Consider the following 27,636-nt stretch of genomic DNA (forward strand, 5'->3'; position numbering starts at 1 on the left):
TAGAATAGATGACACTGACTGAGAGGCCACTCCAGCCATCCTCTGGGTAAAGAGGGAGTCTGAAGAGGCCTCCAGAGTTCCATCCAATCCCAAATGTGACCCTACTACACTGCATGCACCACTGAGTACAGCTTGGTCAAAAAAGGACAACAAAGGATGAGTGGCTGGCACCGTGCAGACTCAGAGGGAGCAGCACTGTTCTTTTCCCCCCAGACAAGTCATCCTTGTGTGAACAGCAACCTTCCCAAGGAGAGTAATATTGTGACCAACAGCTGCAGGAAAGGCATACTTATTTATGTAAGGAGTTGCAATCTGGAGAGTTCGTTTCCAGATTTTACATTATAAGGCATTTAAAAAGATATAGGCTGGTCCAGTCCAAATAGTCATTTGATGAAATGCTATCCTGTTATTGGAATCTAGGTGTGATGTCAAAGCTAATGAAGAATGTAATGAATCCACCTGGGACATTCCACAGAATAGCTTAACCACATGAACTAAAGGACAAACTAAACGACAAAGAATGTTGAACATTTTCCCTGTGCCTCCAAATTCCATAATCCCAACCAAGTAAGATTCTGCAAGTTCTTGACCATCATGATTCCCCATGTTGATTCCAACAAGGTATCCACAGCATAGCCAGCTTTACTATCCATATCCAAAATGGCTATAGTCTGGTATTTATGTTCAAGTTCTCTACAGAATAAACCATTAAACTACCTAACAAACAGCCTATGCCCAGAAGTCTGATTTGAAAGTCATAAAGAAGCTGGTAAGAGGAGTCTCCAGGAGATTTTCTGCAGAGCCCTGACCATCTAGGAAACCATTTTCCTTGCTCACTAATGGCTAGCATGCTCATCTGCCTCTTTTCTGGGGATATACTTTCCAATTCTAACAGGAAACACCCCAGTTCCAACCCAAGCTGTCATTCTAAAGGTAGCCTATCCTCAGAAACTGCTCCCCTCTTCTTTAAGCTTCACCTTGGCAGACACCCCTAACAAAAAAACACACATTTTCTACCTTCGCTTAAAATCAGGACTATGTCATTTAAAAAAAATCAATCAAATATGTATTAAATGCCATCTGTGCTCAACCTGGATAACAGGTAGGACAGGGAGGTAATGGGATCATTTGAGGGGCTTGTATGCCAGATGGTGACATCTATTTCTGCTGTAGAACCCAGATGCTCCTCTCTCTGCCAAGTCCACCACCTGTGGTAGCCACCTGGCTTCCCAGCTCCCCACCATGCAGAACAAAATTCCCGGAGCCACAGTTTGTTCACAACTACACTCAGATGGCGTAACTTCCTTAGGGCCAGAAAGTGACAGAAGTCAACTTATACCAGGAAACAGAGCTTTTCATTTTTTGTCTGGATTGTTTTTTATAAGCGTCTGACAGCAAGTGTTAGTCTATAACCAGAGTTTTTTTTTTACATGAACTTTATTTTAAAAATGAAATGTTTACATTTTCTGAAATGTGGCCAGTTTTAGTGGTTTTACCTCAATGACCATTAATACTGCGTCTTTCAACTACACCATCTCCCTTCCTGAAGTTCTCTGTGTCTCTGGTTGAAGGTAGGCAGGGAGCTTTTAGGGACAGGTCCTTCTTGCTGTTCAAATGTTATGGGCAATAGCATGGGTGACTCTTAGAGCTTTCTCTCTTCTCCACCTCTCTGGCACAAAGCCCACAGTCTGATTTGTTAGGCTTGGGTTAAATGAGATTTTATAATCAATTACAAGCTTGTGAAAGTTACCATGAGTTCCTAGTACTAAGTGAGCTATACCTACTCCGTATTTTCTCAGATCTCAAAAGTATGCCACAAAAAATAAATAAAATAAAATAAAAAATAAAATAAGAAGCATACACAAAGTATTCCCCCAGAAAGCCCTGTCGCCTTTCTCTTCTACCTGCTTTCACCACATCTGCCCTGTTCCTGCCCTTTCCTTCTCTGATTCTTTCATCCTTTCTCATTCTTTCTAGGCCTTAGATTTTCTCTCAATCCTACCAGACTCTCTTCCACTCCAATAGCTTCTGTAACTTCTCAACAAGTCCTCTTCCCTTACAAATGACATTTACAGACTTTTACCTGCCTTCTGTAACCAGGACAATATCTTATGCAGAGAGTAGAAAGCTGGGAGGGAACTAACAGGGAGGAAAAAAGAGATTTCATGTATATGGATGAGGATATGTGATAGATGATAGATGATAGATGATAGATGATAGATAGATAGATAGATAAGCACTATGTTTATGAATACTATTATTCCTAATATACAGCACAGTCATAGAAATTGCCACAAGGAGTCCTATTAGCCTCTTGTGTGGCAGTGGGCAGGTGGTAATATGGGAAAGCTAAAGCTAACAACAATCTGCAGGCCGGGTGATTTGGGGCTAAATTTCTTTGTAGACTAACACTGCAAATTGTTTCCACACTATTGAAGTAAACTACAGCTTCTCCAAGAAAAATTCTTCATCCAAGTGACTTCTTCCCAGAACTGAGAAAAGAAGACCTAGATCCAGGAAAGAGTCTGGCCACACCATTTGGCAAACTGTTTCTTCCTCCTGCTTTTGGTTAAGAGTGTGTCTTTAGGGCTATAACATGGTAGCTGAAAGCTTGAAAGTAAATTCAGAGAATCTTCCCTGGAGCCTGTAACAGTGCTGATCTGGCTGAGAAAGGCTTAAAAGTACAATGAGTCCTTGTGTTCAACACGGCTATTAACCAGTGTCTTTTGTTAAAACATTCCAAATTAGTCCCTTCATAGAAAAGGGAATTTCTACTGCACAATATTTCTCTTTCCTTACTACGACTGTTTCATATGGGTAGTTGCTTTCTTGGTCAAAATTAAGAGAACAAAAATACACTTTCACCTCCAGTCAAAATGTGGGAAAAAATTACCAATATTTACCCAGTCCTAGGAAAGGACAACTATATCCTTTTTGAGCCTGTGCCCCTGTTCCCACAGTGAGATGCACAGAGCACAGCAAACAGCAAGTAGCCAACAGCTATTTGTTGAAAGAATTAACGAACAAATGAAAAAGAGAGGACTAAAGAGGTATTACTATCACCTCCTATATTAAGTCCCACCTCCACAGGTAACTTAGCTGCTCAGTCACCTGGAAAACAGACAGATGTAACTTACAGTCCTGGACTTCCATGTCCTCTTGTCCAAGACAACCACCATCTACTGTTAATTAAAGTTATAGGGAGAAAGGGACCATCTGTTATATCATAGTTAGAAACAATAAAAGAGGAGAGTTGTGAATAATTATACATACATACATAGCTCAAACATATTATTTTGACCTAAACATATAAATATACATTTATTTATTCTCCAATCTCCCAATGCAAGGCCAAAGGCCTTTTCTTCTATGATGAGCCTCTGAGTAGAGTTTCACATAGTCTTTCTTGCATCATCCACATCAAAAAGCAAATTTTAAATGAATTCTCATTTCTGTTTTTATAGTAGAAAGAAGGTACATAGGAAATTGAGCACACACATTCACCTCCTCTTCTTCCTGAAACCCTACTAAAGTTAGAGCACAGGGATCAAAAAAGAATGTCCCATAGGAACAAATGAACTGGAGAAAAGACAACAATAGCAAAAAAGATGCTAGAAGGCAGATGCAGACCTAGATGACCAGAGAGAGTTAAACCCTGTGGAAGAAGCTGCCAAAAGAAAGTGGATTTGCACTGAAGTGGGGTTTATCTTAAGAATGAAGGTGTGGTTCAATATTTGAAAATCAATTAATATAATTCACCATATTAACTCAATAAACTGGCCTACATATATAAATTGATCTATAGAGTTAATACAATCACAGTTGAGTTTCTAGCAAGCTTTTTTTGTAGAAATCAGTCAACTGATTCCAAATTTTATGTGGAAATGCAAAGGACCTATAATAGCAGAAACAATTTTGGGGAATAAAAGGGCAAAGTTGGAAAACTCATACTATTTTAGGTGAAGACATTCTAAAGTTACAGAAATGAATACAGGATGATATTGACATAAAGATAGACACAGATAGAAACAGAATATGTATATTGTCACATATACATATGTTGTCAATTGATTTTCAACAAATATGCCAAGATAATTTAATAGGGAAAGAATAATTCCAATGAATAATACTGGAACAATGGATAGCCGTGCATACACACATGCACGTGTGCACACACACAAATGAACATTAACCCTTACTTCACGCCATATACAGAAACTAATTTAAAATGGATCATAAACCATATAACTGCTAAAACTACAAAATTTCTAGAAGACTTAAGAAAAAAATCTTAGTGACCCTGGGTTTGGCAGTTTTTTAAATACTATACAAGAAGCACAAACTATAAAAAGAAAAATAATCAATAAGCTGGACTTCGTCATGTTTAAAAACATTTGATCTTTAAAATATAATGTTAAGAAAGTTCAAAGGAATTCCGACAAAAATATTCATAAAACATATATCAGACAAAGGACATACATCTAGAATATAGGTGTTAAATTAATTAAACTAGGAGGTCATTAGACTGAGGTGGCTTTAATGCCTTAGTGGCCTGCTTAGCAAGCCTAAGCCTCTAATACCTCAAACCAAAGGAAAACCAGTCACAGCCGGCTAGGCGTTCCCAAATAGTACAACCATTTAAGCTATACCCAATCAAATAATTTCCTTCCTTGGCTTTCTCCTCTTCTCTGTAAGTCTTTTTTTTTTTTTTTTCCAATGTCAGTGGAACACTCCTAACCACTACAGGTTTGGCACTGCCCAATTGGAATTGATTTTTGCTCAAATAAACTCTTATAAATGTAATATGCCTCATTTTATCTTTTAACATAGAACTCTAACAACTCAATAATAACACAACAACCTACTAAGGAAATGGGCAAAAGATCTGAACAGGCACTTCGCCAAAGAAGACACACGGGTTGTAAATAAGCACATAAAAAGATGGTCAATATCATATGTTACTAGGGAAATGCAAATTCAAACCAAAATAAGATACTACTATATACCTACTCGAATGTTTAAAGTTAAAAAGACTGTCCATAACAAGTATTGGTGAGGATGTGGAATAATTGGAGCTCTCAAACTGGGAAATAGTTAGACAGTTGAAACAAACTTACTACGTGATCCCAGACATTCCACTCATAAGCTTTTACCCAAGAGAAATGGAGGCATACATCCACAAAAAAGACTTACACAAGAATGGTAATAGTACTTTTGTTTCCAATATTCAAAAACTGGGAAACAACCTAAATGTCCATCAAGAGGTGATTAAGTAAGCAAATAATGGTATAACCATACAAGGAAATACTGCTCAGCAATAAAAAGGAATGAATTGTTGATACATACAATTAAATGAATATCTAAATAATTATACTGAGTTTAAAAAGCCAGACAAAAAGAGTACATGCTGCATGATTCCATTTATACAAAAATTCTAGAAAATGCAAACTAATCTGTAGTGACAAAAACAGGTTGCCTGAATACTGGGGATAAATGGGAAGAGAAAAAGCAATATTCAATATCTTGATTGTGGTAATGATTTCACAGATAGATACATATATCAAAACCAATCAAAACTCACACTTTAATATGTGCTATTTATTGTATGCCAATTATCTTTTAACAAAGCTGCAAGAAAAAAGAAAACAAAATAAAAAAGTAAAATAAAATAACAATATATCATGACCAAGTTAGGTTTATCTCAAGAATGTTAGGTTAATTTAATATTTGAAAATCAATTCATGTACTTTATCGCATTAATGTTATAAAGGAAAAAATTACATATTCATCTCAACAGAAGCAGAAAACAGAAATAATTAATTTTCAGAGAAATAACACAAGAAAACACGCCATAATATAAAGTCACGAACTTCTAGGTTAAAAGGGCCCACAGAGTGTCATGCAGAATGAATGAATTAAAAAAATTTTAACTCACTATAAAGTACATTATGTAAAATGAGAAAGGAAAAAAAAATATTCTAAAAGCTTCTAGAGAGAACCAAAAGACAGGGAATTTGAATACATTTTGGGCTCACAGCAACTAAAAGCTGAAAGATAAGAGAACAATGCCTTTAGAATTCTGAGTAAAAAAAAAATTGCAACCTAAAATAACTATTAAGGCCAACTCTCCATCAAGTAAATGACAGGAAAATAAAAATGTTCTTATATATTCTAAAACACATATTCTTTTGTACCCTCTCTCAAGAATATACTAAACTTTTTGTCACAAAAACAAGTGACTGTACCCAGAAAGATAAAAATATGGCAGTGAAAGGACTAGAGAGAAAGGCAAGAAGAATCCCCGGGAAGAAGGTGAGGGGTTTCCCAGGACAATGGTTGTGTGTCTAGAGTACAAACAGGCTAGTTTATAGCAGTAAGCTGGAGGATACTCTTTTAGATGTTTTCTAGAAAAAAAAAATTGAAGTGATAGAATATCTGATTTTTTTTTAACCTACTATGAGATTTGGAGTTCATTCAGAGTTTGGGATTGAACTAATGATAAATATACAGGAAATTAAGCAAATGAAAAAACAAGGTAATGCTTCACTCCAGGTTGTATAAGAGAGGAAATATTCATATAGAACCCTACATGATTAAGCAAGAAACAGTATGTACAGAGTTACATGAGTGTATATATTTAATATTGATTTAACTACAAATTGGTGATGACCGTTTATTAGAAAGTGTCAGGCTAAGTTGGAGCATTTGAGGTGATGTAAAAGAATTAAATCTTATCTTCAATAATGCGAAGTTAAAAGATAACAGCCAAAACTGTTAATCTCAAATAATCAGATAAATAGCAATAGAAATGCGTTATTTAGAAAACTGAAGATATCTGCCAAAATAAACAGTTGAAAGAAATAAACATGGTTGCCTCTATGGAGTAGGGAAAGACGGTCAGGGGCTGCTGTTTTTTGTTTGTTTGTTTGTTTTTTTGTTTGTTTGTTTTGCTTTAAGTCTCATAATATATTATTTTAAAAGTATTATTTGGAAAATGGCATAGGTGATAGAAGCTTCATACATCCCCTCTTGCAACCACAGCAAAGTTGAGACGGAAACATGGAGCAAACAGCAAGCAGAGTAACCTGGGGTCTAGATGATCGGAAGCCCTACAACTAGGGAGAGAAATAAAAAATCACCCTGCAAAGGTAGGAGGTAAGAGGGGGCTGAAGACATGAGGCTGCTGGGTCCCCAGAGGCTGAGTGGGACAGAGGTAATGGCAGTGGCAGCCAGCAGCTGCAGATGCCTCTTAAATGGGCCATGTCTGCAACCAAACTTTCACCATGATGGACCTGCTGCCTCTGAGCACTAGCATGGGGTAGGTTTCTCAGGGGTCACCAGGGACTTAAAACGCTACGCTGAGTTGTCAGACTGAGGGCCAGAGGTGAGGCTGTCTACTGGGCAGAAGTGCTGGTGATATCCATTCCTCCTCTGTTGAGATCTCCTCCGCCACAGTGTACATGTGCAGCGCTGTCATAGCTGAGACATCATCAAACTCAATGACAGAGGTCGCGCTGCCCAGAAGATTCCCTGAAACTCCACATCCCCCAACTCATAGCCCCACCCAAGCCACATCCAGTTGTGTCCTCAATAAGTCCCGTGCCACTTGCTGAGCAGCACCAAGACTCACACTGGTGGTAGCTGACCTTGGTTTTTGACATGGCTTCTTGAGGCAACTATAAGCACAGCATCTGTGGATTGCTTGCTGAATCTTAACAGGTGGCCCCAGAGAGGAACAGGCTGACGCTAAACTTGGCCTCAGTTGAACCACTCTCAGGACTGTGCTGCTGGACACCTACTTCACGAAGCCACTCAAATAAGACCAGAAGACTTAGGAGCTTTAATTAGTACATAGGGACATAGAAAGGCAGCCAAACAAAAACCATATGAAAGAACAGAACATAGATCAAGGAAAAATGGAGTCAAGCAATCTCACAGATGCAGAGTTCAAAACATTGGTTACAAAGAAGCTCAATGAACTTAGGGGAAGTATAGATGAACTCAGCAAGAACTTTAACAAAGGAATAGAAAACATAAAAATGGAAATGGAAATTATAAAAAGGAACCAGTCAGAAATGAAGAACACATTATCTGAGATGAAGAGTATATTAGAGAGAATCAACAGAGCAGAGGAAGAAGAGGATCAAAACACTAAAATAGAGGATGAGGAAGCCAAGGGCACCAAACCAGAAAAAAGTAACCAAGACCGTAATAATAATTTAAGGAGCTTATGGGACAAAATTAAAGGTAACAACATTCGTGTCACAGGGGTACCTGAAGAGGGAGAACAAGAAGTCAAATTTATATTTGAAGAACTAATGATGGAAAACTTTCCTAACCTGTTGAAGGAAATAGACATAAAACCCTAGGAAGCTCAGAGAGTCACTCCAAAAAGTTAACCCAAAGAGGCCCACACCAAGACACATCATAAGTAAAATGCCAAAGGTTTAATACAAAGAGAGAATCTTAAAAGCAGCAAGAGAATAGCAGTTTGTTGCCTACAAGAAAGCAGCCATAAGACTGGCAGCTGATTTCTCAAAAGAAACTTTGCAGGACAGAAGGGCATGGCACAAATGTTCAAAGTGTTGAAACCCAGGATCTACAACCAAGAATATATCACCCAGAAAAGCTATCTTTCAGAATCAAAGGACAGATAAAGAGCTTCCCAGACAAAAATAAGCTAAAGGAATTCATCGACACCATACCAGTAGTACAGGAATTGTTGGAGGGACTTCTTTAAGAAGAAAAAATCATGTATCAAAAACAGGAATAAAGAATGGCAATAACTACATATTTATCAAGTACCTCAAACGGAAAAGAGGTAAGTGATCCAACCAAAACATAGAGAAGCTGACTGGATAAGAAAACAAGACTCTTATATATGCTGCCTACAAGAGACTCACTTCAGATTAAAAGACATACACAGACTAAAAAAACGGGGATGGACCTGGAGGGTATTACGCTGAATGAAGTAAGTCAGATAGAGAAAGACAGCTACCACATGATTTCACGTACATGTGGAATCTAAAGAACAAAATAAACAACAAAACAACAAAAATGAAAACAAACTCATAGATACAGAGAATATTTTGAGGGTAACTAGACAGGAGGGGGGTTAGGGGGGATGGTGAAAAAAGGCAAAGGTATTAAGAAGTACAAATAGTCATGGAAATATAAAGTGTAGCATAAGGAAAATAGTCAACAATGTTGTAAAAAATATGTAAAGCGAAAGGGGGAAACCTGATTTAGTAGGGTGACCTCTTTGTGAGTTATATAGATCTCTAATCACTATATGGTACAACTGAAGCAAATATATTATTGTAGGTCAACTGTAATGGAAAAAAACTCATTGAATTATATAATGTAAATATGAGCGACTGTCTATTCTACTTCAATAAAGCTGGAAGAAAAAAAAACTGCAAAATGCAGTTTTCCCCAGAATATATGTATGGTGTTTAATACTTCTTCAAAAATGCAAATAAGAAAATAGGCAATAATGGAATAAATCTAGTTGCCGAAATTAAATCAGGTCCTCAGTTTTTTGGCTGAAATAAATTATTATAAAGTTAAAAAATAAATATAATAAAAGTATTATTTGACTTTTAAAACTCTGTATATGTTTTACTTTAATTTTTTAAAATTAACTAATTAATTTTTTTATGGTGACATTGGTTAACGAAATCCAGTAAGTTTCAGCTATACATTTTAACAGTAAGGCATATGTATATTTACATTGTGTGTTCACCTCCCATAGTTAGATTTCTTTCTGTCACCACATATTTGACCCCTTTTACCCCATCTACCTTCCCCCACTTTAATTTTTTTAAAAGTAAAAATGACTCTCTTTGCAGTCATAATTCAACAGCTTCTATATTTAATTAAATCGCTTAATTACAGTCACAAGGACAAGCATGAACAGGTTTGGGAGCAAACACAACTGAGCTTGGCAATGAACCACTTAGGTAGAAGAGACATCTGGGTTTGCGAGAGAGAAGCCTACCAGCTGTGTGCAATCAGCACCCCAAAGGAGTCTGGTCAGTCTGTTTTACAGAAGGAACATGGAGCGCTGGTTTAAACTGAGATCAGTTAAGGGAGCTTCTACTGTAATGAATGCAGATAATTAAGGAGAATGAAATAAAACAGCCTTGATCCATCTACTTTTACTACCCTGTCTTTTTTCCCCCTGGATTAGATAGAAGAAAATCTACAAGGAATGGAGCTCAAGATCATCCTTCTCAGGGTCATTCGATTTGCCCTGAAATATTAACCCTCTTGAGGAAAATCTGCAAATGAGGATAAATTGGAGTCCTTTTGAAGGGCAAGCTATTTCATATATCCTTTGGCTTAATCCATAAAATGAGTTGGAAAGGTGGCAGAAGAGATAAAACAAAATCTGCCTTTTGTACCACGATGGACCTGATTTAATTTCAGTAACGAGATTTATTCTATTATTGCCGATTTTTTTTTTTTTTTGCATTTTTGAAGAAGTACTAAACACCACACATATAAGCACTGCAGGAGAAAATAAGCAGGTGGGAGTTCAAAACAGGACCTGAGACACACCCTCCAACACCTATGACGTGTAGGCTTGTAACAAATCTGAGTCTCAGTCACTATCTTACCTGCCCCAGTCAATGAAGCCTTCAGGTTTTTGAGTATTTTGGATTGCTAATTATTAGATGAGTTAAAAAGAATATACAGCCACCTTTTCAAAAAAAATCAGCCAACTGATGTCTTTGCTGTGCTATTTGGGGCAATGATTTGCAGAAACATCACCCATTAAGGGAAACCTGTTTCTCTCTCTTTTACTTGGACTCGATTCTAGAGTACCCAAGAAGATCATATTCACCCCTTTCCCTCATCTGCTATGTCTGCAGGGCTGTGACAGCCCTTCCTGATAAGAAATTGTCAAATTTCCTTTATAGCTGAAACTAGAAAACCAAACAAGGAGAAATTGGCTTTTAGCATGAACAAAGCGATTAAATGTTTATAATTTTCTATATGTAGATTCAGCTAGGAGGGGCAGTTTGGATCTTCTGAAAGGTCACTCCTCACAGCCTATGCAAATCAACTCAAGTATTCTCTTTATTTTTTCAGAATCCCTTATGATACTTTCTTCTTTTACATTAGTAATCGCAGAATGTGACTCAGGTCCAGCCACATAAATGTCTTATTGATTGAGTTTTATAAAGAATTCCTCCAAAGTGCATGGCCACCTCACTAATATCTGGGCCCCAACTATGGCCATTAGCCAGGCCCTGAGCTCGCCACAGATTGGTCAGCACTTGCTCTCAGCACTGTTCTTGATGGGACTGACTCTTCATTTTAACTGTCATTATTTGAACACAGAAGAAGTCTGTGATAGCCACTCTCCTCTTACTTCAGACCACCTAATTTTCCATGTGGGAGTACACAGATCAGCAACAGAAGTATCTGCATTTACATTTTTCATAGATGATGAGTCCAATCACTTCATGTACACTGGATGTACCCCCTCATCTTATTTTTCACCTCCTCCACAACCTTCCCAGCAATGATTTTAAGCTAATGGGGAAGACTGCTGAGTTCCTACACATTTTTCTAACTGGAATCCACATCTTCTCAAGCCCTGTTACATGTGAAAGGGCCCCAGAGAGGTACCTCGGTGTCAGAGCTGTTGCCATTCAGAGCCTCGATGTTTGGGTCCCTCCAGTCTTCTGAGAGTGAAGGGATGTAATTGTCTGTCAGAGCATCCCAAACCCTGTAAACAAAGAGAAGCTCTCATTAGCACACATCTGTGGCTTGGCCCTGCCTGGAGGAAGGAAGAGCTGGGCCAGGGGAGGAGAGAGGCTTCTGTGTGTGCCAGGCTGAGATCATCTGCCTTCCAGCATGCAAGAGCAAAGCAGCTTCAAAACTAAACAAGGCAGGACCAGGAGAGAAAAAGCCAAGAGAATGGACCCTGCAGGAATTTCTAATGTGAAAGGTGTTTGCTTCAGAGAGAGGAATTTCTCATCATTGAGATACAAATGGTAATGTCTACAATCAAACCACCTCTGGCAATAAATAAATTGTCCCAGAAAATAAATCTTCCCCTCAACCAAAAAGTTCGTCTCATGAACCTAAGAAATACCCCTGTTCCTTCCCTATGGGCAGAGAAGAGTGAGATAAAGAGATGATAGAGGTAGAGGTAGAGGTAAAGACAGAGAAAGAGACAGAGATAGATCTAGATAAAGATCTAGGGAGGTTTTCTGGCTGGATCTCATTAAGGTCAGGGTCATCACCTAGTGCCAATATTGTTAATGCTTATTTATTACTCAGAATGTTTAGCGAGCCCACAGGTGGCACAATCCTGCCCTCTAACAATGTGGAATCTAAGTATGCTGTGTATCCACCATAGATCCTCTGAGGCAAATATATAAAAGAGACCAATCAATACACCTCTGTCTACACAATTACTTTTCGGTGGGGAAAGATGCGGCTCCCTTTATTATGTTTCTCTTTAAAATTCTGATATATACATTATAAGAAAGGATTTTCTATAATTCTTTTTGCTTAACTCACTTATTTTAGAAAGATTTCCTTGGAGGTTGGGGGTGGGTGGAATCGTGAAGCCACAAACTCTCACACACAGAAAAATAAATAAAGTTAGTCAACATCAAGAGATTAATGTAAATCAGCAAACCAAGCTCCTAAAATAATGCTATCCATGAAAGCCAACAGCATTTGAATTAATATTAAATAATGATAACTGAGGGCTCTATGCAATCTCCTTTGGATGCCTATGCATGTCAAACATGAGTGATACCTATGAAACCAAGACGTAGGAAGGTTTACTCATATAAGGAAATATCCATTTAAAAATAAGCAAATATGTATACATAGGAATCAAATTTAAAACATGACAAAATATGGGTTGAAATGCTGAAAAGGTAAGTGCAAATTATATATAATCACATATCAATATATAACAGAGCACAGATACTTGAAATCAAAATCAGATACAAAAAATGAGGGAGAGAAGTGCTTTTAATACATATAAAATCAGGAATGATATGTGATATACGGGTACATAAGCAAGGAGATTTTCCTAGTGCAAAATAGACTTGAGAAAACACAATTTAATGGCAGTGCTTGGGTTATCTGCTTATTCATTATTTTCCTACAATTACAAGAAAGCACTTTTTGAGACCCCATCAAGTGTTCATTAGACATCTATTCAGCAGAATTTCAGAGTCTACTTCTTAAACATGGGTGATAACCCAATCTCCATCAGGCACTATTAGAGCTTCATTAATTTAGCCTAATTCTAAATTCAAGTTTCACTTGCATTCTTAAAGCAAGAGGCAAATATGATTTGCTCTCTCCAAGACAGAACTCTAAGCGCCACACCCACTAGAAAGGTCAGTGGACGACCCCTCCTTGCATCACTGCATCACATTCTGTGTGAGAACGAACAAGGTGCACGCAGGCACTAACCTTCAGATTTGTCCTTGCAGCACATAACTTGAAAATGAAATTCAGCAAAACCCAAAATAGGCAGGAGCCTTCTATGCCTCTCTCCTAGGCAGGACGAAAGCTGGGAACTTAATAGACTGCACACTTCCCAATGACCTTGAAACTGTTCAGATCCTTAAAGTAACAACTGGGGACTCTCTCAAATCTTTTGGGGAGTAGAAAATTTTCTCATCTGAGCCTTCCGTGCCATACTATGGATTTCATCTCCGTTAGCGACAATTCCCTAAACGTTTATCTTCTCAGGATTTCGAGCCATCCTCTTTGTCTTTCAGGTATTGTCCAGGTTTTCTTCCCTTCTAAGGTACTTTTTATCCTTTGAGGTTCATAAACAACTTTTAAGATAGAGCTACTCTCACTTCTTTCTAGTCACTTGCATGCCCTTCCTATTCTTATTAGGTGCCCATTTAACGATAATAACAATAGCAGCCAATACTTAACGAGCACGTAACATAAACCAAGTACTATTCTAAACTTTATGTGAACTAATTCATTCACTCCTCAACTCTGTAGGGCAGAGACTAATGAGGAAAAAAAAACCAAACAAACCCTGAAATCTAAGGTTACCTCTTTAAGTTCACACAACCAGTAACGACAGAGTTAAGATTTGAACCCAGGCAACAGAGCTACAGAGTGTATGTTTCTAACCACTGAACTCCTCCAATTCTTTTTTTTTTTCATTTAACTCCTCCAATTCTTGATAAATGCATCAGAATAACATACCAAGTTCCAAATCACACCCTAGAACAGCAGTTCAAAAAGCGACTCTGCATGAAAAATCTGTAACTGCATTGTTCTGGGCAATGTGCTTTCATCAACATACAGAAGACAGAATGGCCCAAGCCGCAGGGACACACACTGCTTTCTGCCACTTCTCCATTCTAAGGAAGGTTAAATGGAAGAAAAAGGAAGAACACTGGGAAGCAGGCAGCCACAGGAAGGAGGATACGGGCGAGAGGGAAAACACAAAGCTTTCTGTGAAGAAAAGAGTGGGAAGGGTCTCCCAGAGAGGCTATCTAGATGATCGTAATCAGGATCCTGGGAATAGACACACTCCCTTTCATAGGTAAGTACCCTGAGGTGGACTGTACACTTCCCTGAGAAGCATCCTATTTACTCTTACCTTGGGGAAAGAAGACTTTGAAAGCTATCTACTATATCTTTTATCGAAGAACTAAGATCAAAGAGGGTGCCTCGATTCCTGTCACTATGCTACCATAGCACCCAAGATTCAATTTGCTCTCTCAGTCTCTGTAATAACAGAAAAAGCTTTTCAGGTGCATATTTTATAGCTTGGGTTTAGATGCCTGTAGAATTGACTAAACGATGTTTTACCAGAGAGGGCTAGGAATTTGGAAAGGATGCTGGCAGGGGATGAGCAAAACAAAAGAATGGGTTGTGATAAGACACCTCTACAAAAATTCATATCTGGAACTGGCAACATGGCCATCGAGGCTACATTAATCCTGCTACGTGCCCACACGCATGTGCACACGCGCACGCACACACACCTATATACCTATTCCTGACAACATGGTAGGCAGTTTGCAGGGCTTATTAGAATTTCAGCTTGGTAACATTTCCCTTAATCCCCTGTAGGCTGGCTACAGTCCTTGTCCAGTGTTTCATTTGCCTCCAGTCAAGCCAATATCCACACTTAGATGTGTGTTAACGTCAGTACACTTTTGCAGTTAATATTTAAGAATTATTCATTATTAGCACATTAATGACTGAACAACTTTTTAGATTCTTTCAAATTCTTAAATAGAATTAATACTATCTCTGCCTTCTATATGGGGAAAGTGAACCTATAAGAAAAGAATTAACTTTCCTAAAAAAAGATCATAGTTATCTGTCAGCTTTTCCATTCTGATTATTCAGTATTTACTTGTCTTCGATTTAAAGTGCTGACTCCAGGCCATCTATTGTGTGAACTTTATTTTTAATATCACCTTTAACCCTACAATTCCACTTAAAGAACAGGAAACTGCCGTTGTTCTCACATGTTTGGCCTCTCTGTCTCCAGGGCACTAGTAAGAGGCTCAATAGGGACTCCAGGAAGGCAGATGGTCAGGTGAGAACTGTTCATTACCGTTTTGTAATGGCCCGGAAGAGACTGGTCTCCATGTCCGATCTCTTATGATAGAGGAAAGAGTGATATCACATAAGCGAAGAAGAGATTCTGAAGTAGTTTCTAAACTTAAAAGCATAAGATATATATTCAAGTTTAACAGTGTTTGATGCCTAGAACTTTCATGCCCTGACCAATCAGAGATAAACTAATATCTCAGACAATTTTGTATTAGCCAAACAGTTCCAAATGAGAACTAAAGAAATCAAAACTGCAAAGGGAATCACTGTGTTTGCTTTATGATTTGTGCAGTCTTCAAGGAGGTTAGTTTGACCAAGAATTTCATAGATTTGTCTTAAGCTTCTATCATTTAGCTCTAGCTCACCCAAAACACTTTCATGTGTGGATGAAATATCCCTCTACATACTAAACCTAAACAAGTGTATTAGAACCCTAGAGCTTTGCTCAGGAGAATTACAACCAAGTTAGATATTAAATCATCCTTTTCCTTTACCTCATCATAATTTTACAGTTGAAATATCTAGATAGTTGTCTATAAAACAAAGTATGTCATTTAATTCTGATTTTTATTTTAAGTTGTAAAGCTTCAGACACACTGGCTGCCTAGAAAGTATAGTGTTAATTTCTCGATTCCCAGATTCTTCCCTCTATACTCTCCCCAAATCATACTTTATCTCTAAGTAATTATTCAACCTTTGGTCTTCTAGCTGAGCCAGTCAATGAGGCAGGCAAGTCGGAAAAATCAGGATGAAAAGACCAATAATCCCTTGTGATGGTAATTGACATTGAGTGGCCTCTGCTAATGTGCCGGAGAGAATAAGAACCTGCTCGCTGGGCCTTCACCCTTAATGAGGCAGAGGGGGTGTTAGATGGGGGGAGAAATGATTTGTTGGAAGCAAAAGGAATAGGACACATCTTAAAATGTCATTTTCAAAGAGCAGCCTGGGTGAGGTAAGAAATTAGGTTCTTTGTGAGTCCTTAGTCCCGCTTCATCAAGATTGAGCTCTGGAGGTTTCAAAGATAAGGACCCACACAATCAACTAGAGTTAAGTGACTAGCCCAAGGTCGCACTGCGAGTTAGTAAGAGTATGAACATTAGAATTCATAGCCTTTGTATTTTTAGTTCATTGCCTGGTGCAATGAACTAGAGTGAAAAAAAAAAAAAACCTCTGTATAATAAAGCCCCACAGTCATTCTTTTTTGTCTTAAAGGAATCGAGCAAATTATAACAGGCTCAGTACCTAAAATAAACCAGTTTGATACTTAAAATGGAGTCAGAACACACAGTCAACAGTGATAGTACTGGTCACCAGAATGAAAAGTTCTCTATGATCGTGCCTTCAGGCTAGCATTAATTAAAAAGAAAATAAGGAAATGGCGTGGACTTGGAAATGCTTTACATGTACCTATAAGGCTGGCTATTATTGCTCATCCAGTTCATTAAATATTGAACATTTTATTAAAAAAATATTATTTGGTCACTTACTACACACCAAGCACTGTATTAGACAGTGGGGATATAATAGTGAGTAAGTCAGACAAATATATAGGCCTTTGTTCACAGAGATACAGTCTTAGTCACCCAATTAGCAACTATCTGCCAAATGTGGTCAGAATTAATCCTCTAGGACACGCCTCTTACCAAACTTGTTTATGGTCAACTCTTCCCACTCTTATCCATTAAAAAAAAAAAAAAAGTACCATTGCTCAAAACTTCCATTAACAACTATTTGACATTTCTTATGTGATGCCTAAAGAAAAAATTGGTGGATATTTAATCTCTGTAGGGAATTCATTTGTACTTTTTACCAAACGCCCAAACACCCTTCTTTATATAACAAATTAGCCCCTTCTTCTCTTTCTAGTCCCTCCTCAAACAGCACTTTTCTCAGATCCCTTCACTTGGCTACTGTTCAGACCCAAGAAAGTGGCTAGTAAATGGCACGGGGAATCTGCACACTCAGAAGCCACTTCGCCCAGTTATCACCTTGATATTGTCCAGGCTCTCTATTCAATCTGTATGCTTTCTTATTTGGACATAGCTTAACATTTCTAGATAATTGTCCAGCCCTGAGGGGTTGTAAACAATTTGGAGTGGTTCACAATTCTGGTGTTTCTTGATACAAATTATTCTAATGACATAGATTCCTCTGTCACAGTTAATTTTTTTTCTGGTTCTCATTTCTGATATCTGAGTGGATTACCACTGATACAAAGAAAGCCGAAGATAGACAGACCCCCAAATTTTCCATGCTCCTGAAATTCTATTTCGTATCTAGGAAAATCTTTCTATTTCCTAAAAGTCCTTCACTCCTTTAAGGTTTGAATTTAAGAAAGCTTTACAGTCGACTGTAAAGGGACGTAATAGACCAATGTCAGCAATTACCAAGGCACTGCCCCACTGACATAAAACTATAAGTAATAAGCCATGAACTTGTAGACAGAAACTAGTTCTATGTCAAGATGCCCCAAGACTACAGGACTCTTGTCTGAAGCAGAAGAGGGCAATTAAGATTTCTTACTCCTCATCTTGCAGGGTCTCTTCCTCCTCTTGGATCTGGAACTGGTTCTTCACAGGAGCTAGGTTCTCGGTCTTGGCATTGTAGTTCCGAAAGCAGACATTGAGCTTCTCATCAAATTCATTCACGAGGTCCTCCATGGACTTGAAGCTGATTATTTCAGAAGAAAAATTCTCAAGCTCAGAGAGGGAGGGGTCCTCTAGGTGGTGGGGAGATGAGCCATAGAAACACCGTGGCTTCTCCTCACTTTCCTCCAAGCAGGAGGGCCGAAGGTCCTCAAACTCTTCATCCAAACTCACCAGTGGGGCCTCCATTCTTCACAGCTGCAACTTTCAGGATTCGTTTATCTAGAAGAATAAACAAGATAATGTGAATTTGAACTGGGCTTTTGGTCTGAGGAAACGTAATCACATATTCCATTATCTCTGTCTCTCTAAAAACAAAGATTCCACTTCGCTGGCATCCATCACTTCTGCACTTCCTCATTATGTACTTTAAAAATTCAAATAGCGTTTGAGACACACCTGCTTCCAATTCCCTCCGAAGTGCAGCGGTTAAGTATACGGCCCCTGGACTAGACCGCCTAGGCTTGCATCCTGTTCTGCACCTTACCAGCTACAACCTTAGTAAGGCACTTAACTTCTCTGCGCTTCCTTTTATTCATCTCAGGATAGATATAATAATGGGACCTATCTCCAAGGGTTGTCATGGGGTTAAAGGAGTAAACACAGAGAAGAGCTTAAAACAATGCCTGGCAGACAGTAATATTGTTCAATATGTGTACACATCCTTAAGTTGGATGTTTTTCCTAACATATTTGGGGGCAAAACCTAACCTGACATAAGCTCATTTGGTGACTAAACCTGATCTACATGAAATATAAAATCTGCCTTATGGTTTTAAGTTATCCCATTTAGTGTGTTTTGCTGGAGAAATATTAATTTTTTAAATTATAGAGATTGCTGCCCCAGCCTCCAGGGGAAGATAAGCAGAATATGTACTCTCTTACTGCCTTCAAAAATTTGAGATAATCTATATTCTGAAACATGCCTGGATAGGGATTTGTGAACATGGATATTAATACCTTCATCAATAAATACTAGACTAATAAAATACCAATAGAGACTTTCAAACAAGCACCTGAGTTTTTCCTAGACACAGAGCATATGTCTGGGACTAGAGGAATGAATTAAATGATCTATTATCCTGTAAGAGACAGCCCCAGCTGTTACACAGCCAGAGTCCATAACAATCTTGGGCACTGCACCCTGGAGGGCTGCATACTCAGGCCTCCCTTCATTTCCCAACAGCTCCAGGCCTTCTTCATACATTGCCTTAGACTGTGCTTTGTCCATCTGCATGTACCTCCAAGCCTTCCCCCAATTTGAATCTAAATTCCTTGAGGGCATAGACATCCTCTAAATATCCTCCACTACTCCTAGCACACAATGTCCTGTAGCTAGGCAATCAATCAATATGTACTTACTGAAAAATTATCTTCTTACGCCACATACAGTTTCTCGTTTTCAATTTCAGGCAGCACCAGCATCATTATCTATCACTTCCTTCTCTACACACAAAAGTTCCTTCCTCATAACACAGAAAGACAACCCAACTTTTCTCTCCTGTCCGTGTGATTATTTATCCAGTTAGATGTTTTTAAATTGGAACCACTACCTGAGAATCCAACGGACAGCAAAAGCCATGGGTTTTGCCCTAGAAGTGCCATTCTCCATCTCTACCTACAAAGCTAAAACTTCACCTAAGCCAGACAAAAGGTGTGTCAGGTGAGGATGGACAGCTCTTCCTGGGATTTTACTGGGACTAAATCAGTTAGCATAGCATCACATCGAAACGTATTCTGAGTATTTATGACTTGCAAAGGCAACATAATAGGACCTACCTTAAAATACAGAAAGATATAAAAGCGGTATGATATCTTGGAAGGAACACAGGCTCAAGAGCCAACAGATCTGCCAATGTCTGGCTCGGTGACAAGCATCGTGGGTCCTGATTACCTCATTTGTTAAAATGAAGGTGTTGGTATAGACCTAATACCTTTGGAAGTTAATTTTAATAACATATTAATTTAATTAATATTTAATTATGATATATTTTAATAATATATTTTATTTAATTCAATATACCCCAAATATCACCATTTCAAAATGTAAAACATTCCATGTTTTAAAATATTAATGAGACATTTTACGTTTTTTTCCATACTCAGGCTTTGAAATTCAGGGTGTCTTTTACATTCACAGTACATGTCCATTTGAATGAACTACCTTTCCAACACCCAATAGTCTCATGTAGCTAGTGGCTACCATATTGGATAGCACAATTATAAAGCAATATACAACTACTTGTCAGTCAGATATTCTTCAGCCCAAGTGTTCTTTAAATATAACTGCATTTTATTTGATGAATTTAAAAATGTATTTGGAGAAGGATCTCATAGATTTCTCTATGTTGTCAAAGGGGCCCATAACACAAAAATGATTAGGAACCCCTGGATGGCAAAGTGAGTTTAGAAAAGATCACAGAGTGCAATAGATAGTAAGGAAAGTTTTGCAGACAAGGCCTTTGTGTTGTCAGAGATGGGACTCTGTGATGGTGAAGAGCCTGGACTCCGGGATCCTGTCCTGATCTTATCACTTCCTAGCTTGGAGATTTGGGGCAAATGATCGGCCTCTTTGTGCTTCAGTTTCCTCATCTGTAAAATGGGATTTAGAATAGTACTTACATCGAAGGCTGTTTTGTGAAGTAAATGAGATCACCTTTGAAGTGCTAAACCCAATGTATGGAATACACAGTGTCCAATAAATGTCAATGATTTTAGGAAAACGAGGATAACTTAGTTACATGGAAATATGGGGTAAGAGTGCTTCGAGTAAAAGAAAAGCTACCCCTACTATGATATTCTATGTGTGAGGCTTCAAAATGCTTATCAAATGAGAGAGCTATTGCTAAATGAAGTTTATCACCTTTTTTGCTGAAGCACCCCTCCCATTTTCAATTCCAAGCCTCTTGGATCATGGGTCCCATTTCAGAGAGATATGAAAGTTAACCAGTTGATGTTCCGAAAATGTGCACTTCCTTTAAATGTGCACTCTTTAGGAGATAAGGGGGCGCTGGGAGGAGTAGGTAATACCAAGGGCGCACTGATTTGAAATGGCAAAATCTATACTAATTAACCAGTAACAAGAGGGCAATCCAATCAGAATCTAGGACTAAGATCCGGTTCAGAGTGTTCGCAACAGGAAGATTATGCCGAAAACACCTACCCTCAGCCTAGGCAGGCCCTACAGAAATGGATTCCTTTAGAAGATGATAAAAGAAGAAACAGATGTCACAGCTCTAGATTTCAGAAACATGATCACGATCCATAATAAAGCCTGATTTATTTTCATTAATGCACTACCCTAGGAGCCAAGAAACTCTGCATGAATGGCCAGCTGGAAATCGAAAGTCACTCAACACCCAAAATAAGCCCAGCATTTGTAGAAAACTCCCAGGCTGCAGCAGAGGAAAGCCAGGCATTCTGATTGGCCCTACCATGGCCTTGAGGAGGGTCTCTGGGTTGGGCCTGGCAGCCCTTCTTGAAATGATGCCCTCTCTCTCCTTCCTTCAGCTCACTTTCTTTTGCTCTTCTCTATTGGTGAAGCGTCTTTGCCCCCACCCCCAGCTGAAATGTCCTACTCTTGCATCCTGGCAAGCTCACCCCCATCTTCATTCACAGCTCTCCTCCCCTTAAAAGCTAGAGTTAATGGAATTGATAGCTTACCCTCTTTCTCTATACTTTCAAAATCGATTTTTAAAAAATACAGAAAGAATGGCAGAAAGAAGGAACCATAGAAGGGTTGTCTTGTCTTTTTATCATAGAACAGAATGCAGGATTATAGTTCGATTATGTCCTATAACCCATTCCATTTATTTGGGCTCCCAATAGATGGTGTAATCTGGAAAAGAAAAGGCACCACGGAGCTTAAGAGAGCGGCCCAGTAGGAAACACATAAACCTCTCATGGGGCATAATGATGTACTAGCCTCAGCTTGGGGCTGCAGTACAGATTTCCAGTCCTTGCTTTGCTGAGCAGAGCAGACTAGAGCAGACCAGCAAAGAATCCACCATGCCTCCACAGAGGCCCCATGACATCTTCCCCTTCTTCCCATTACTCGCCCCATAGATCAACTGATACTGTGTGCGCTCGCCACCATCCCTAGAACCTGCCCTCCGCTACTCAGCAAAACCCAGTCGGTATACATGATTGTGCCAGCTTCACATTTGGACAGAAAGAGAGTATTTCATTTGCATGTAAACCAACAACCCCTTTGCAGTTCCACTTCCTCCTGTTTCCCCTCCTCCTGCTGCTCCTTTCACCCTCATCGCACATTCCCCCCACCCTCCGCCTCTGCGCTGTTGGGGTAAAGAAAGGCTCCCGAAGCAGCACAATGGCTGGCGAGCCAAGAAAGCTGGGCTCATCCCGCGGGCCGCACACAGACTCCACGGCCCCTGTGACCAAATAAGACCGGGAAACCGGAGTGGGAAGTGGGGCTTAGAGGTGTGCGGCGAGGAGGGAAGGGATAGGCAAGAGAGAAGAGAGGGCTGTGGTAACAGCCCCCAGTTCGGGCTCTGTCCAGCGTTGCGCGCGGAGCTTCAGAAGCCCTGAGCCCACAGCAGGCGGCGCGCCCCCCACCACACTCGTCCTTTCTCCGACCTGTTCTGTGGTCCAACAATCGCTCCCCAGCGTCGGCGGCAGTAGCCAAGGTGCTGACCTTGCAGGAATGTTCGGACCCGGGGGAGGCCTGGCACCCCAAGGAGGGCACGGCGGGGGTGGGGGCCAGGGGGAGTTCTTAGGGCAGAGATGACTCTGAGGCATTAAAGGTGGCAGGCCGGATAACGGTCCTGGGAGGAGGCACTGACCCACTGCTCCAGCACAACCAGGCAGCGTCCTCTGCCTCCCTGGCCCCAGACCGCGTGCTCGGGCGCGCGCACACACACACACACACACACACACACACACACACTCTCTCTCTCTCTCTCTCTCTCTCTCTCTCTCTCACACACACACACACACACACACACACACACACAGTCTCACACACATGCACACAGGCGCGCGTACACACACACAGTTACACACATTTACACACACACACACACACACACACACGAGGCCTGGCTGAGGGCCCAGGCTCTGATGCTGCTGGCAGTGTCCATCGTCCCACGTCCCCAACCCGGCGCTGCGTCCCCGCTGCGCTCCCGCGAAGGGCCGGGCGGAGAGGGTTGACCTCCCGGCTCTTCCTTTCCGATTCCAAGATGGGACGGGTCGGGGGTGCGGCGCTGCAGCGCCCCTAGACCTACCGACTGGGAAGCCCGGGTCGCGGGGCCTCCTTAACCACCCCGTCCAACCCCCACCCACGACTGTGGGTCGGTCCGGACCAAAGTCGCCCCCCGCGACTGCACCTGTGCTGATCCTGGCGAAGGGAGGCGAGTCCCGGGGCTCAGCGGGACACCGCCATCCACAGAACAGCCGGAGCTCAGCGCAGGGCAGCACCGGGGCAGCGGCGGCGGCTGCAGCGAGTTCCCCTCAACCCGCCCTCCGCCCCTCCCCGCGCTCGTGCCCGGGATCTGGGGGCGCGCCCGCGCTCGGGCACTCGCCCACAGGCACGCGCGAGACCCATGCGTCATCTCCTCGTTAACATTCATAGCCTGCCTTGGAGCAGGTGGCTGGCTGCCTTTATTAATATTTATGAATTACTGCCCCCCCCCCCCTTAACATCGGCCTTTCTGCTTCCCGTATGAATATGCAGAAGCTCCAAGATGTGCGCGTGCAGTAACTCCCAGTATGGAAACCTCACTGGGTCTGACGCTGTAGATCCTTCATAAAAATTAGGCGGTGGCTGAGTGGACGGGCAAGCGGATGCCCCCAGAAACTCTAAGACCCCCTGGACTCTCTGGACTCCCCATTCTACTCTGCTGGTGCCGAGATGGGCAAACTGAGGGATGCTTGCCACCACCAACTCTGACCTCCAGCCAAAGGCCATAAACACTTTTAGGGCTCAAAGATGCAGGATGCGAGCTGAATCCAGGCCGATAAAGCTGAGTAAGATTTCCTGCTCAGGAGAACTTGAGATGATGAGGCTAATTCACCGAGCGATACAAGGAAGGACCCTGGGGCCTTATGAAAATTTACTCCTCCTTCATTTGTCTTGTTCGCTATACGTAAGCCTGTGCTTGTAGATGCTCTGTAGGAAATCTAAAAATTCATGAAAGCAGACAACGAAAAGTGCAAGAACTGCAAGTGTCAATGGGAGGCACCTTGGAAGAGCATGTTTGCTTAGAGAACCCAAGTACTTTGACAAGTTAGAAATGAAGTCAGAGGAACTGGTGGGAGTCTAATGGTGAAGTATCTCTGGGCTTGGCTGAGACTCTCAGCTGAATGCAGCAAGCAGCCTTTCCTTTGCTCATTTATGCATTCGTTCCACAAACATGTCAATCATGAGAAGAAAGCAAAGCAGAAGAATAAGGTCCCAATGAGGTGAGAGAAACAGCTGGCCACCACCCTCCTGGTGGCATTAACCAGACAGTTTCTTTCTGTTAGAGCAAAAGGAAAGTATGTGGCTAGAAGGTCCCTGAGTCTACTTTCTTGGGATGATACTCAGTTCTGTGACTTGAGGGACTTAACCTCCTTGGGCCTCACCTTCCTCCTCTATAAAATGAGGACATTTAATAGCACCCACTTCTGAGCCTGTCGTGGGATTAGAGTTAATGTGTGTGAAGTACTTCTAGGCAAAACAGAAGGTAGCATTTAAGTCTTGACTATTATCTTCCTTAGGGGACACTATCCTAGAGGCTGCCTCCTGTCCCTATCATCAAAGTATAGTACTCACAGGTTTGAGAGAGGTTTTAGGAAGTATAGGAAAGTGATAAAGAGTTTGGGCTCTGCAGAAAACTTGGGTTCAAACCCCAGAGTTCTATTTATTAGCTGGTGACCTTGTGTATATTACGTACCCTCTCTGAGCTTCAGTTTTCTCATCTATAGAATAGAGATTCCAATATCTACTACAAGGTTGTTGTTGTGCACATTAAATAATATAATACCTGAAAAATGCTTAGCATAGTGCCAGGTATATAATGAATGAATTCTGTTGTTCTTTTTTTGTATGTGTGTGTGGGAATTTGAAGGAATTGGAAGCTGAGGACTGATATTCTAGGTATCTGGGATGAAAATATCCTGAACATGAGCAAAATTATTCTTCCAGTGGGTATTTCTTCCATTTCATTGTGGTAAAGAATATATAACAACATGTACCATGCTATTGTATATAATCTAGTGGCATTAAGTGCTTTTAAGGTTCATCCATGTTACAGCATGTGTCAGAATTTTATTCCTTTTTAAAAGCTGAGTGATATTCCATTGTTATGGATATACCACAATCTGCTTATCCATTCATTCATCTATAGATATTTGGATTGTTTCTACCTTTTGGCTACTGTGAATACTGCTAATTTCAGGGAACATTTTCTTGTATTGCATTCTATGACCTATGCTAGAACCTAGGGAAGTATTAATGAAGGTATGCCTTTAAGAGATCCAGACTTCAGCGCCTTGATTTCCAAACTCTGCTACTTGGAACCCATAGTGTCTCCCCCAAAATCTATATCCACCCAGAACCTCAAAATGTGACCTTTTTTTTTTTTTTTTTGGAAACAGGATCTTTACAGACATAATTAGTAAAGATGAGGTCATACTGGATTAAAGTGGCCCTAAAGTGGCCCTAAATCCAAAGACTGGTGTCCTCATAAGAAGAGAGGACATATGGAGACACAGGAAAGAAAGCTGTGTGATGATTGAGGCAGAGATTTGAGAGCTACAACTACAAGGTAAGGGACACCAAAGAAAGCCAGACACGACTCAAATGTGGACGAGCCAAGGAAGGACTCTTCCCTGGAGCCTCGAAAGGGAGCATGGCCCTGCTGACCCCCTGATTTTGGACTTCTCCAGAACAGGGGGACTATAAATTGCTCTTGTTTTAAGCCATGCAGTTTGCAGTGATTTTTTCTGGTAGTCCTAGGAAATTAATGCAGATTTTGGTACTAGGAAGAAGGGTGCTACTGTAACAAGTACTTAAAAATGTGGAAGCAGCTTTGGAATTGCATAATGTCTACATGCTGGAAGAATTTTGAAATACATAACAAAAAAAAAAAAAAAAAAGCCTAGATTGTCCTGAAGAGACCGTTCGTCTTTTCTGGGGAAGGCTCAAGAAAAAAACGAGAAGCGGTGTAGAGAAAGCTTTTATCACCATAGAGAATCCATATGGTATGCACATGTCATGAACAGAGTGTTGCTAGAATATGAATAAAGGTGCTCCTGGTAAGATCTCAGATGGAAATGAGAAATGTGGATGAAAGGCAATCTGGTTATCAAGTGGCAGAGAACTTGGCTGAACTGTATTCTGTTGTTGAACAGCAAGCGGCCCTTGAAGCAATGAATTCAGATATCTAGCTAAGGAGATTTTTAAAGTATGGAAGATGTAACCTGGTATTTCTGTGCTGCTTTTGGTAAAATGTAATGACTAATGATGACCTGGACCTCCTTCACTCCTAAGCATCGAGTTTTGCATGTAAGGTTTCCGAGCATTTTATAACAACAGAGACACTGCTATCCTGGACTAAAAGGGACAGAGATGGGACAAAATAAAGGAAAACCGTTAGGTTTCTAAAATTTCAGTCAAGAAATAGACCGACAGAGTTACAGGTATCCCCAGCTTTTCAGACATTCACTTTATAACACTTCATTTTTACAGAAGACCTACATTCGTACCTGTTTGCTCTAAGCAAAAGAAATTTGAAGAGGGGTTTGGCTTTTACAAAAAAAAAAAATTAAAGTGAAAATAGTATTCAGCCCAAGGGGTGGACATGAATTTTTGGAGTCCGGAGGGCAGACTGTAGTGGGTTGGAGAATGTCCCCACCAAATTCATATCTACCCATGTCTTAGTCGGATCAGGCTTCTCTAACGAAGTACCACAGACTGGGTGGCTTAAAAACAACAGAAATGTATTTCTCCTGGCTATGGAGGCTGGAAGATCATGGCAACAGCATGGTAGGGTTCTGGCGAAGGCCCTCTTCCAGGGAGCAGACTACCCTCTTCTCACTGTGTCCTCACATAGTGGAAGGGGCGAGGGGTCTCCCTCGGGCGCTTTTATAAAGGTACTAATTCGATTCTCGAAAGCTCCAACTCATTCATGAGGCCTTCCAATTAGGAGGCCTTCCACCTCCTAATACCATCACACTGAGCATTAAGTTTTCAACCTATGAATTTTGGGAGGATACAAACATTCAAACCATAGCAACCCCAAACTTCAGAATATAACCTTATTTAGAAATAGGGTCTTTCCAGATGTAATTAGTTAAGATGAGATCATACTGGATTAGGATGGACCCCAGATCCAACGACTTGATATTTTGTTAAGGCAGTCTTAAGAAACCAATACAGAACCTTAGAAGAGTTAACCAAGATGAATCAG

At 40.4% G+C, this 27,636-nt stretch overlaps 1 protein-coding gene across 3 annotated transcripts in view; it reads right to left on the reverse strand.

The window, feature by feature from the left end:
- The window catches only part of FEZ1 (fasciculation and elongation protein zeta 1), a 36,916-nt gene extending 13,200 nt beyond the window's left edge, over positions 1–23,716 (reverse strand). The window contains exons 1-3 of one of the 3 annotated variants that reach the window (XM_016122661.2): positions 23,572–23,706; positions 18,106–18,449; positions 11,641–11,740 (exon numbers count right to left, since the gene is read on the reverse strand). In XM_016122661.2, the coding sequence (XP_015978147.1) occupies positions 11,641–11,740; positions 18,106–18,416 (411 nt within the window). In that variant the 5' untranslated portion in view covers positions 18,417–18,449; positions 23,572–23,706. Of the gene's footprint in view, positions 1–11,640; positions 11,741–18,105; positions 18,450–22,822; positions 23,068–23,571 lie in introns of those variants that run through there. The other 2 variants (XM_016122660.2, XM_016122659.2) reach the window with 2 other exon arrangements.
- Between the last annotated feature and the right edge of the window lie 3,920 nt (positions 23,717–27,636).

Source organism: Rousettus aegyptiacus, unplaced genomic scaffold (assembly GCF_014176215.1).
Source record: "Rousettus aegyptiacus isolate mRouAeg1 unplaced genomic scaffold, mRouAeg1.p scaffold_m13_p_5, whole genome shotgun sequence".
Lineage (NCBI taxonomy): Eukaryota > Metazoa > Chordata > Mammalia > Chiroptera > Pteropodidae > Rousettus > Rousettus aegyptiacus.